Here is a 13117-nt window from a genome sequence, read left to right as displayed (position 1 = left end):
CTCCAGAATTGCAGATTTTAAAAAGCTTGTATTATTTGGCTGTACTGTCTTTGCAAACTCAACACATTGAGAAACACTGCCTTCAATAGTTTAAACACTACTTTTTAGTTTACCATTACTTTAATTAGCGACGCATTCCGGAATTGATTGATTTCATAAAACATAATACCGAATTGAAAAGCTATAATCTAATGTCAAGCAATTCATCGGCCAATTTCTATTTTCATACCCTAATAGTTGTTTGTTTTATCAAACATCACTTAATCCATTAGCAAGTTATTGCCTTGGTTTTACAGATGCTTCAGCACCCACTTACCACTTAACGTTGTGAGCTTGTAGATCGGCTATTCCCAAATAGCTGATGGACATAGTGTTAAAGTACTGAATTTGATGCTGTATTAGCTGGGGACCTCCTGAAACCCCCTCAAAGACCCCTGGGGGTCCCCTGACCTCACTTTGAGAACCACTGTCCTAAACACACATTCCGTTGTATGTAATCAACATGCATGCACCCGACATGATGCATGCACTCTCTCTTGTGTAGGGCAGGAACTGCTCCCATAGCGTCTTATATTGTTCTCTAGGTTAATTGTACGCAGTGGAAACGGCTCAATGGCTCCACTGCTGTTTGACTCAGACCTGGATGACGTCCCTGAACGTGGCCTGGTGAGTGAGGGTCCAATGCTCTACCTGGAGCTCACTGCCGATTCCTCCTCCATTCCTTTGCTGCTGGCTCTGCGCTATGAAGGTAAGCTGAGAGTCCTGGAGGCATGTAACCATTCACTCAACTCACAATACGATTCGAATCACGATATTAGGTTCATGATACGATTTCTCTAACACAAATTGATTTTCCAGACAAATTACCCGAATTTTTTTTTATTTAATTTTATTTCTACGGTGTGGGAGAAATGGAGACATGGAAAAGAACATCTTTGAGCAATATTCAGCAGAACAGCTAAGAACAAGGGGTCAGTTTGCCAAAATGTCAAGATGACACTTAGAAAAAGGATATAAATAAGAGAGGTTTGGGGTACGGGAACAGTTCTTCTACCCGAATACTCCCTGTAACTTCAGTAGCATGCTCTCAATCAACATTTTCAATACTGTAGCAAATGACAGGAAACTATTTTCTAATCATTTCTCTTACACAAATCCTGTTTTTTAACATATGTATTTTTCAACATATGTATACATGTTTTTATTAAATCGATTTAAATTGCCACCAGTGTGTATCGATATACGATATATCGTTACATGCCGAGACCCACTTACATCTAATCTCACTGACTGACCATACCCCATGCCACTGTCTGGGAACCACCAGGGGTCCAAATGGACCAAATGGACCCTTACAGGTCCCATTTGTACACTCTCAGAGTTAAATAAACAGTGAGGAATTTACAGTGTAGATTGGGACCCCAGAGATAAAACATAATAATATTAATAATCTATCTAAATAACACACTAAATAACAAGCACACTTTTTGAAACTACTACTACTCACCATTCTCAGAACATTCCACATCAGACACACAAGTCAAAAATGATCTCACATATATAATATAATCTATTTACCTGAGCAGATCACATATCAGACATATTAAAGATTAAGTTCTCTGTATAATTTCATTAAATCTCAAACCAACCAGCACCTGATAAGATTGAGGTATCGATAATGGAGTTGAGCTGCTGTAGAGCTAGCTGTGCTGCAGCAGCTGGCCTTTCAATGGACTCCAATGCGTTATTGTTTTATCTCTCATTCTAATCACCACTCTCCTCCCATTAAGCCTTGCCAAGCCAGTAGGTAGCCTTAGCCTATCTCCTGTTTCTGTAGCATGAGGCCGTTTGATGTACAAGTACAGTACACCCCCTGGACATGACACGAGTATGTCCCAATTTGTCACATGGACTTACCCCTAGTCCAATTCTTGATGCTTGAGTGCCAAACAGGGAGTCATTATAGTCTTTTATTTGGTATGATCTGGCTGGGGGTCAACCTCTGACGTCCTGGCGGACACTCTAACCACAAGGCTACTGAGCTGGTACCCTGCTCCCATTGCAGGGGTTTAAATCCCAGCTCATCTTTTACATCTTGTATATGTTGTATACTCACACACATGCATGTACTCACACACTACATGTACTCGTTACATAAAACAGCTCTTCCTACACGTTTGACACATTTTCTTTGACGTACATTCTGCTTATGAAATTGAAGTTTATGATTATGATTATTATTACAGTTATGATGATAATAGCATTAGTATGAGTATTATACTTGATTCGCATTGGTTACATAAGTTAATGATGAAGATTGTTATTATTAAATAAAACTACAATTGTGTGCAAAACATGGAAAGTACACTGGATTGTCTGTATAACAGTGTAGCAGTTATATTGATCTAATATGTTTAGTGGATGACAGCCAAAGTGACGTCGGCTGCTGTAAAGACAGCCCTCCAGTCACAAATTAAAAGCTGTCTTTTCATTGTGTTAATTAAGGAAGCTAAATTAGGTTAGTTGTGATGTGCACAGGCACAGCAAGCCTTATTGTGTTAATTAAGGACGGTAAATTAGGTTAGTTATGATGCCCATGGACAGCAAGCGCAGGCTGGAGGTATAGTGTGTACTCTATGGACTCCAATGGAACTTACTTCCCACGGTGCTCACTGGATAGGCTTTAGAAGAATATGCACGCACGCACGCACGCACGCACGCACGCACGCACGCACGCACGCACGCACGCACGCACGCACGCACGCACGCACGCACGCACGCACGCACGCACGCACGCACGCACATACACACACACATACACACATATACACTGCGTTGAATATCTTGTAACCGCTCTGTCTGTCTGTCTGTCTGTCTGTCTGTCTGTCTGTCTGTCTGTCTGTCTGTCTGTCTGTCTGTCTGTCTGTCTGTCTGTCTGTGTGTCTCTCTCTCTCTCTCTCTCTCTCTCTCTCTCTCTCTCTCTCTCAGCATTTGATGCTGAACATTGCTGGGAGCCCTACATGCCCCACGGTAATTTCAGCAGCAGTGACATCACGTACCAGCTGGGCACCACTGTCACCTTCTCGTGCTCTGCGGGCTTCGTCATGGAGCAGGGCTCAGGGACCATCGAGTGTGTCGACCCCAGTGACCCACACTGGAATGAGAGTGAGCCTGTGTGCAGAGGTATGGTTCTCCACACCTAGACAAATCACTGTGGGTGGAAGGTCTGTAAACATTAACAACATAAAAACAAAAACAAAAAAGTTTCATGAATGCCTCTTTTCAAAATGTTATTTTATAAATGTAAATGTAAATGTAAATGTAAATGTAAATGTAAATGTAAATGTAAATGTAAATGTAAATGTAAATATATAAATATATAATATAAATATAATATAAACGTTTTTGTGCACACTTTTTACAGCATGGCTGAAAGTTTGTCAGTGCAGGGATGATGCCATCTGAACTTTAGCTATACTAGAGGTTCATGCTGCTTCACGGCCCTCAAACCTACATTGCACGGCCGTTCCATCCCACCAATATGTCAGAGTCACATAGTGTCAGGGGCTTTGTCAGGGCCTGTTGTACCCGACATGTGTCCCTTTTGTTCTCCGCGTCCTATATATATGGGCGTATTAGTTTGTTTATGGTTATGTCTGAGTCAGAGTGACGTTGCCGTGTCGTCCTCCCATTAGTGCCGTCACCTGGATGGGGTTTCCAGGTAGTGGGGGGGTCTTCAGCAGAGTGGCTCAGAGCCTCTGCCTGATGACCAAAAGCCTAATGTTTCCAAGATTGCTTTCTGCAATGTAGACCCAGCTTCTAATTATCGTGTCACAGCCCAAAATATACCCGCTGGACAAACTATACCCGGCTGTGGTATGAAATAGGCTAGCCCAGAAAGTGTGTATCTGGAGCTAATCCTGCAAACCACTGGACAAATCACCACCATATTTCTTATGCATGATGCCAGTTGGCCAAAAACTTAAAACTTACATTTCATGCAAGGATGCCATCTTTATGTCTCTTATCCCGCTATACAGAATCATTTCCATTTTCAACCTTTTCTGCATTACTTTCTCCTTATACCATCATTATTCAATCACTCTTTCTTTCTAAATATATCTAGAAGTCAGTCCATCTCCTTATGCCTATTTGTGCCTTCCCTCTGTCTAAGCTCTGTGTGGTGGGGAGTTGACCGAGCCGATTGGCACTGTCCTGTCTCCGGACTGGCCCCAGAGCTATTCCAAGGGCCAGGATTGTGTATGGCAGATCCACGTAATGGAGGAGAAGCGCATTGAACTGGACGTACGGATGTGAGTATTAACTAAACACATGAACCCTATAGCATTCCAATACTGGTGCGAACATTTCGGCAAAAACAGCAGATTGGATCAGCAATTTTTAACAGAGATTTGATGTAGTGGGGAAAAGGAGTGTCTCTAGTATAGAGCCATGGGGGACACTGGTCAAATAAGTATGCAGGTGGTTAATTAAATACAAATATGTATCTCTGAGAAATCAGAATCTGTTTATTGGACAGGAATGTATGATTTTGACCTCGGAATGAAACATAAACTAGTTCAGTAACTTTACACTCTATTACTCTAGACACTATTAAAAGCAAAGAATTAAATGAAACTAAATAATTGGCTACTCTACATTTAGGGGGGGGGGGGTAAATGAAAAATAATTATAGATCATAGTACTGTATTATATTATCTACTTAGTATCTTGTTTCTCTCCATTGATTAATTGAAGTACAACCTCTCTCTTTGTTATTGTTCCCTTTCCCTCCTCAAGTCTGAATATCCGCCACAACGATGTGCTGACTATTTTTGATGGACATGATGTCATGTCTCACGTGATTGGCCAGTACCTGGGGTCCAGAGAGCGCTTCCAGGTGGTGTCTGGGGGATCAGAGGTCACCATTCAGTTTCAAAGTGATCCAGATGATTCCACTTTCATCCTAAGCCAGGGATTCCTTATTCACTATCGTGGTAAGTAGGTGAATTTAAAAGACATTTCCATTGATAGATTGTCCGTTCCTTATTCCATTTACAAATTGTTCCTTCCATAGCCCTTGCTTTCAATTCAGACGGCATGGAATTACAATGAACACATAGTTTTGTAATATCTCTAGCACAATGTATACAGAGTTTTCCTAGTCTGGATATCATACGGAGTACTGATTGCTGTCTATTGAGCATAGATAAAGAAGGACGCAATGGGGTCACAACATTCTTACAGGACAGGATGAGTATTTTGTAGATTACTACTTACTAACTGAAATAAATGCGTATTATTCTTTCCCTTCCACAATCTTCAGCGTTCATCTTCATGCAAAGACAACGGGCACTCACCCAATGCAATATGTCGTCGCTTTGGGGGTGGAAAGTGGAAACCATATCCAAAACTGTTACTTTTCAGGATTAAATAAATAAATAAATAGCAAAAGTAGCAGATCTATAAGCTCAAAACGAGCTTGTGGATCTGCTACTTTTGTGTGACGCCAGGCAGAACATGGAGCCTGAGAGTTTAAAAATGGATAAATTGTATGAAAACATTGATAATTTGTAAATTATTACATAAATAAATACATTGACTCATATGTATTGTTAATGATGGTATATACCTGCTCTGCACTGTTTGAAGTCAAGTTAGTTAATCTGGCAAATTGCTGTCTTTAAAATGCATCTGTTGTGTCTTCCGCAGAGGTGGAACCAAATGACACCTGCCCCCCACTCCCTCAAATTGAATATGGCTGGATTAGCTCCTCCCACACCTCTCCCGTGAGAGGCAGTGTGTTGACGTATCAGTGCCAACCAGGATATGACATCAGTGGCTCTGACATCATTACTTGCCAATGGGACCTTTCCTGGAGCAACAGTCCACCTACTTGTGTCAAAGGTAAGAACATGTTGGTAACAGTCTACTTTTTATGTTATGTCATTTTATTTATTTATTTTTGTCATTAAAGTATTTAATAAACTTCTTCCTGGCGATCAGATATTCGTAAGATGCAGTCTCAGTCATAAATTGAGTCCAGTCTGGTGTGCATGAGCTCTTCCAATTTCTCAATATCAGTCTCTGACTGCAGTGATTAAACCTGCAGTTATTAGTGCATGTTGTCCTTTGCTGACTCCTTGTGGCCAAAGTATGCTATCACCCAGGAGACAAAACTGGAGTTTCTTCAGTACTTCTTTACAAAAAGGTAATAGGCTACCACAGGAAAGTCCCCAAAAGAGATGTAAAAATGTTAAATTTTCTCCCTTAATAAACAGTCTGCTTTTTAAAAGATCTGTGTCCTCAGACCAAACAACAATGATGTAATTACAAGAACTGACACACATGAGATAGTTTATAGAAGTGAAGCATTTCTATTTTTGCTCTGTACACCAGATATCCTGTACTAAAAGCAAACATGCTATGCATTCCTTTCTTCTTCTTTTTGCTTGCTTGCTTACTCAAATAATAATGTAATAACAATATTATTGCTATTACATTATTATCCAAGTATCTTTCTCTTCTGGGAATCAGAGTAACTTTATGGAATCATCTGAATTAAACATTATGATTACAGTCTTTCTGCAACTCCGTCCCCCTTTAGTTCAGCAGTGTCCTGATCCAGGAGAGGTGGTGAACGGAGCGCGCTCAGTGCGACCTGAAGCGGGTTTCGCTGTGGGAACAGTGGTCCGCTTCTCTTGCAACCAAGGTTATCAACTGGAAGGACCCAGCCAAATCTCCTGCCATGGACGGGACACTGGCACCCCGAAATGGAGTGACCGCAGCCCAAAGTGTGTCTGTGAGTCCATCCCTTACCTTCTGATTCACGCATTATACACACACAGCTAAATCCTCAATGTTAATTTATACATGTTTTACTCTGAGTGTTCAAACCAGAAGACAAAAATAAGTTGCTGTCGGCAGGAAACCTAACCTAACTAACTAACTAACTAACTAACGAACTAACTAACTAACTAACTAACTAACTAACTAACTTCTAACATAACATACTAACATACAACTAACATAACTTAATTTCCTGGAAAAATGAACATTTTGAAGTTAAGTGGTTTCTTCCCGACAGCAGAGATATATTAGGAGAATATACATAGGGCTATATCTTCCACCACTTAAACCTTATCCCTAAACTTATTTGCCATTTTTTACTATTTAAAAAAACCTTTTAACGTCTCGATGTAGATCGGCTAGTTGAATTATTTTAATATGTTTTTCAAAATAGTAAAAAATGGCAAATAAGTGTAGGGATAAGGGATAAGGTTGGCGCAAGATGGAGCCCTTATAGTGTGGGGAAAATACCCTTGTCTTCTGTGTATTTCTCTAAAATATGGAAATATACGCCTGTGACATCAAACGCATCAAACTATGCGTTTGACTTCACAGACGCAGGAGAAATTCAGAGGAGAACATATAGGGTATTGTTTACTTTAACCCACCCTGTACACTTTATGATCTCGTTACATTAGTGCAATATGATTTAGATTCAAACTTTACCTTTAAATTAAGAGGGAGGAATTTACGGTGAACATGGTCTCTCAGGAGGTTTAAACTTAACAAACCTACTGGTCACTTGTGTACATGTGCAGTGCAGTCGACACTGTTTATCTTGCTCTGCGTGTGTGTTTTTGTTTTTTTGTTTTTGGAGAAGAGCACCAAAGGGGACTGATAGCCATAGGACCATCATTAAACTATCTATCTATTTCTATCATCTTTCGAAGCATAAGGGCAAAATTCATGTGAAATGATTTTCATAATATTGTCAGGAAATGCATAACATTTGCAGTAGCCTCTATCCTCCAACTAGTCAATTACACGGTTGTGGTCTCTCCAGGCTATGGAATCTATTCTAGCTTTTCCAGCCAAATCAATGTTATATTTTTGCCCAATTAATATTATGAAAATATATAACACTGCATAAATAGTGTCCTAAAATAGCATAAATATATAATTTTAGATGAAATTGTAGATAATACTGAAGTCCTGAGAGCATCCTAGGTCTACAGGTCTTTCGTTATAGCTCCAAGGCTCCAACCAACCAGTATTGTTGTTTTTTGTGTGTGCACTAAACAGTAAAGTATGACCCATGCCCGAACCCCGGTGTTCCTGACAACGGTTACCAGACCTTATACAAGCACAGCTACCAAGCAGGAGAGACGCTGCGTTTCTTCTGTTATGAGGGCTATGAACTCATCGGGGAGGTCATTATCAACTGTGTCCCAGGTCACCCATCTCAGTGGAACAGCCCACCACCATTTTGTAAAGGTAAAACCTGTCTTACTGTCCCACACAGTGAAGTCCTCAGTGTCCATTTGACTCGGAGTCAAGTGCCAAGTCATGAGCAACTTTGTTTCCAACAAGATAAATGTACTGATACATACCAGAAAGGGTAACTATAGGCTATATTTTGCAAGGCTTCCAGACTTCCACCTGGCTTCCAGGTTATTCATATGGCCCTTTTCCTCTTCAAGAACCGAGCAAACCACGCTGTGCCATGAAACGTATTTCACAGCTTCTGGATTTGTTTCCATAAGTGATGGCTCTGTCTCAGTCAGAACCTAATTTGGGCCCTGCTCAATAGGGTTAATAGTTCTGAATTCTGGGACCTACTGTAGATCTCAGAACTTGTTCAAAAATAGCTACGAGCTTTACAGATCTACGAGCTTGACAGCTATTTTTTTTAATGATGTACCTCCACACATCACAGAACTTCACGGGTTCTGGAAAGTTTCAGGTTATGGAGGGTTCCTTGTAGTCAGAAAAGGCCAGTAGAGGCCTGGGCCGGCTTAGCGGTCCAGTCACCTTGGCTGGTAATTCAGCATGACAATGTGTTGCGCGTTCGAGTCCCGATCCTGACAGACTTTGCTGTGTCCCCACCCCCATCTCTCTCCCTGTTTCCTGTCTACCTACTGTACAACTATCATTAAAAGCCCCAAACATACTGTATATTTAAAAAAATAAAGCAACAACACCATGGTCTCTATCTATGTATTTGAGAAACTCTAATCACCTTCTCTCCTCACACAGTGGCATATGAGGAGCTATTGGATGATCACAAATTAGAAGGTATTTTATTTATTTATTTCATATCCAAGAAATGTTTTGAATTTTCAATTCCTTAATATGTGCAAACCAAACTATATTTTATTTAAAACCTTGATGTGAGTTATGATTTGTGGATTGCATTTCTTAGTCACAGGGAACTTCTTGAATGATTATGAAGAATAAATTAAAACGTTAATAATAATCTCAACACAAAATGTTGATTGGCAGAGATTTTATACCAATTTCCAGAATGTAAATAATCGGACAAACCTTTGAATGTGTTTCCACTGACAAAGTTATGGGGACATGTCCTCCCTTCCTAACACAGTGTAAACATTTAATCAGTATAAATGCATTTCAAGTGAAGTTCCACTATCATTGAGATCAATGTATATTTGTTTGGGCCCTTTTTCAGTTTCCCAGTCATTCGAGCCTTCCCATCAGATACTGAGTGAGAACATTGCCTTGGCAATAATTCTGCCCATAATCCTGGTCATCCTATTGATTGGAGGAATTTACATGTATTATACAAAGTAAGTGTCGTCCATAAGGTAAGAGTATGTCCCATGTCATTCTGCGGCTAGAAAACACTGTTACAAACTGTAGGTCAAGGTGAAATACAGTATAAAATGTCAACATTTTAGGTGAAGTTTGACCTTCATAGAGGTTTTTAAAGGACTAGGACTTCATACTCTAGTTTTAGGTGGTACGGTGACCACCTAAAACTACAACATGATGTCACGCCACGGTGGTAAGCGATTCACCGTTCACCCAAACACCACCTGGTGGTCACCTTATCACCTAAAATTGGTGTATGAATAGGCTTTAACTATGGAGGAGTGGATCAATAGAGCAATGCACATGTCTCTGGCAGAACAGAAAACACCTTAAAATATCACTTGCAGAGCTGCTCAGAAATTAGATTGATTATTGATTAACTTGAAAATAAGAACAAAATGAAGCAAACAATGTTGAGTAAACAGATGGTTCATCAATTGCTTAGCCTTTGATGATGACTGCTGGTGGTGTAGTTTTAAATCTTCAAACGGTATCAAAGTTGTGGGTCAATGAAATGTTGTGAGATTTATGTACCAGTATCAGAAACAGCAGAGTATGACAGGCACAGCTGACCAATATGATCCTGGCAAACGTGTCGATGTGAACATTACATAATAACCATCCTGTTTGTGCAGGCAGTCAGGGACTACTTTCTTGTTGACATTATTCTTGTAATGAAATTGTTATTAAAAACTGTTTTAATTGGGATATGCTATAATTTTCCTATTGCCATATTTGGTAACCGTTTTACCAAAGCAATCACACAGCCTGGAGTTATGGCCTCTTATGTAGTATTTCTTTGATAAGCAACAAGATTCACCAACATGCATAATACTGTAGTCAACACAAATTAATGAATAATGATGGTAACTAAAACTTACAATAGCTTTAGCAGTGGGTTATAGTCTCATTATACAATGGAGAAAGGCAGTGTGTTCCAATGGGGAGTTCCAGTTCAACTGTATTATAATCGATGAATTCATACACGTTAATCATCAGTGATGTAGGCTATCATAATCTCAGTTATTTTCATAAATTCTCAAAACCGTTCCCATCTCTGTCTCTAACCCACAGCATATGTAGACTAGAGTGGAAGCCTCTATTCTGGAAGTCTCTTTCTCATACACACTCATACAGTCCAATTACAGTCGAGTCGGATTTCAACAATCCTCTTTATGAGGCAGGGGTGAGTGCAAAGTTTATACTTAATGCTAATGTTAATGCTTAATGCCAGTTAATTGTGGATCTATTCTCATTGCGACACTATTGTCCCACAAAGTATGAATTGGGCTTAATACTGTCAACATATTTTGGTGAACATGTGTGCTTCTGATTTGCCCATATTTTATTAACTGCACGCAACTCTTAGATATATCCTGTATTTAATATCTGGAATCTAGAGTTGCAATACCAACCTTTGACAGGATACTGTCCGAAAAGGATGATCTGATTAAACAACGTTAAACTCACAAATATAATTACATTGCAGCTGTACGGAAAGCTTGGATTATCCACTTTGTATCTGCCAAGTTTTTGTTTCATAAAATTCCACCATTTATTGAGCTACTTTCTGTCAATAAATGCAGGAAAGTCGGAAACCCAGACATTTTATTTCCAGGAAGGACTTTTCCGTTTGGATGTATGGGCTGTCAACATTCCAGATATTAAAATTTTGATCTAAGAGTTGCATAGTTCCATAGTTTATATTGTAAACAATGGACTACAATCTTCATACAAGCAATAAAATTCTATGTCGTCATACATTTTTGAAGTTTTCTCTCTCTATATATGTTTACATGCCCAATTAATTGTATTTGTTATTTTTATTCTTACTTGGGCCACAGGATACACGGGAATATGAGGTATCCATCTAGAGGTGGGAAAAATGTCGGGACAGAAAGATTGAAGTCTGTTGGAGCCTTGGAGGACAACTTCTCTCTCTTGGACGGCCTCATTCCCCTCTTTATCATTTCAGTTGTTTCATTCTCTTTCTGTTTCACCATCACTGCGTCTAATGTGATATGAATTAAGAGACGTGCTTATCTCAAATGTGGGCTCTTTTCTGCAGCCCACCATTCTGTGTCATTTGGATTGGTGCCTTATTAAGGGTAAGACGTGAAAACAAGGTGATGTTACGGAGTATGGAAGCATAAGAAAAAAAGCGCAAAAGGGTGGTTTTGTTTAATAACTTCAAATATTATGACGCCAAAACTTTAGAGAACTTGGCAATAGTTTATATATGTAACAATCAAGGGTAACAGTCATGAACATAATCTTTAATGGTATTTTCATCATTTTTGGACGTGTCAGAGGGAAAGAGCTAATGTTATTAATTTTCAAGATGACCAGAAATTTTCCTTTTTGTTCTTTTTTTTTCTCTCTCTTCCTCTCTCTCTGTATCACTCTGACTATGTTACAGACATACACAGACATACAAAAATTGAATAATTGAATGTAAATATTTGACTTACTATAATATGGAGACTCATAACTATATATATATATAAATATATATATATACATACACGTGCCATGGGGGTTATATATATATATATATATATATATATAACCCCCATATATATATAATCATACACATTATCATATGTGCCAAATCCAGTGCCAAAATATAATGTTAAATAATTTATTGTCTCTCAATGTGCCATCTCTTGTTGCCATAGTGTTTATTTCATAAAGATTACGAAACCAGCATTATTTTTTATTCTTCGTTGTAACTGGAGTGTATTTTCACCTGATGTCATATGACATGTTAGAAAAGGTGAGGACATGAATGTCATTATGCTTATAGCATGCACTGATTGTACATTTTATTGCTTCTGCTGAATCTCGCCATTATCATTATAGTTATTGACCGTTTATCATTGTTATCAGATTTGATGTTGTATGCACTATGTTGATGAAGAATTACAAACTTGACTGCTTGCTGTGATGCATTATGTATTTATTTATAAACTGATTGTTTGAGCGGTGAATTTAGTCTCGTTCACTGTGCCAAAATGAAGGATCGATCGAGACTGTTGCTTTGTAGATTAATTCTTCTCATCATTAGTAGTATTTATTTGCTTTATATAAAAAATACACAGTTTTGAAGGCAGTAAATTTATTTGCTGAACTTGAAATAAAGTCTCTGTTGAATGGTGTAAGACCTTTGTTTTAACTAGTCTTTTTGTATCTTGGTTTTACTAAGATACACAATGTTGTTCTTTACGTCAAATAGAATATAAAATCACACCTGTGTGAAGTAAGTGGTGCAACTCTGTGAGGCGGTAACTTCCAGACCCACATTAACGCGCCCAGGGTGTCGAGAAATGACAGTGTTACCGTTTGGGGGTCCCTGGGGGGTCCCTCTACTGTAGGCCTACTGTACTGTCTGTACTGTCACTGTACTGTACTGTCACACCCGAAATCATCATATACCTATACAGTTAATATGTGTGTGTGTGTGTTAGGCTGCGCAACAGTGACACTTGTTTGTGAA

The 13117-nt window shown here is 39.1% G+C and overlaps 1 protein-coding gene across 2 annotated transcripts in view; it reads left to right on the top strand.

Annotated features, from left to right (window-relative positions):
• sez6l2 (seizure related 6 homolog (mouse)-like 2) overlaps positions 1-12757 on the top strand; it is a 24334-nt gene extending 11577 nt beyond the window's left edge. For both annotated transcript variants that reach the window (XM_079519483.1, XM_079519482.1), the window contains 11 exons: positions 585-748; positions 2989-3183; positions 4175-4313; positions 4801-4997; positions 5713-5907; positions 6608-6802; positions 8092-8283; positions 9046-9084; positions 9479-9596; positions 10696-10807; positions 11466-12757. In XM_079519483.1, the coding sequence (XP_079375609.1) occupies positions 585-748; positions 2989-3183; positions 4175-4313; positions 4801-4997; positions 5713-5907; positions 6608-6802; positions 8092-8283; positions 9046-9084; positions 9479-9596; positions 10696-10807; positions 11466-11495 (1576 nt within the window). In that variant the 3' untranslated portion in view covers positions 11496-12757. The remainder of the gene's footprint in view (positions 1-584; positions 749-2988; positions 3184-4174; positions 4314-4800; positions 4998-5712; positions 5908-6607; positions 6803-8091; positions 8284-9045; positions 9085-9478; positions 9597-10695; positions 10808-11465) is intronic.
• Positions 12758-13117: the final 360 nt, after the last annotated feature.

This window comes from Electrona antarctica (genome assembly GCF_951216825.1).
Source record: "Electrona antarctica genome assembly, chromosome: 14".
Taxonomy (NCBI): domain Eukaryota; kingdom Metazoa; phylum Chordata; class Actinopteri; order Myctophiformes; family Myctophidae; genus Electrona; species Electrona antarctica.
Note: the sequence above shows the minus strand (reverse complement) of the source record. Positions and strands in the feature narration are given on the sequence as shown.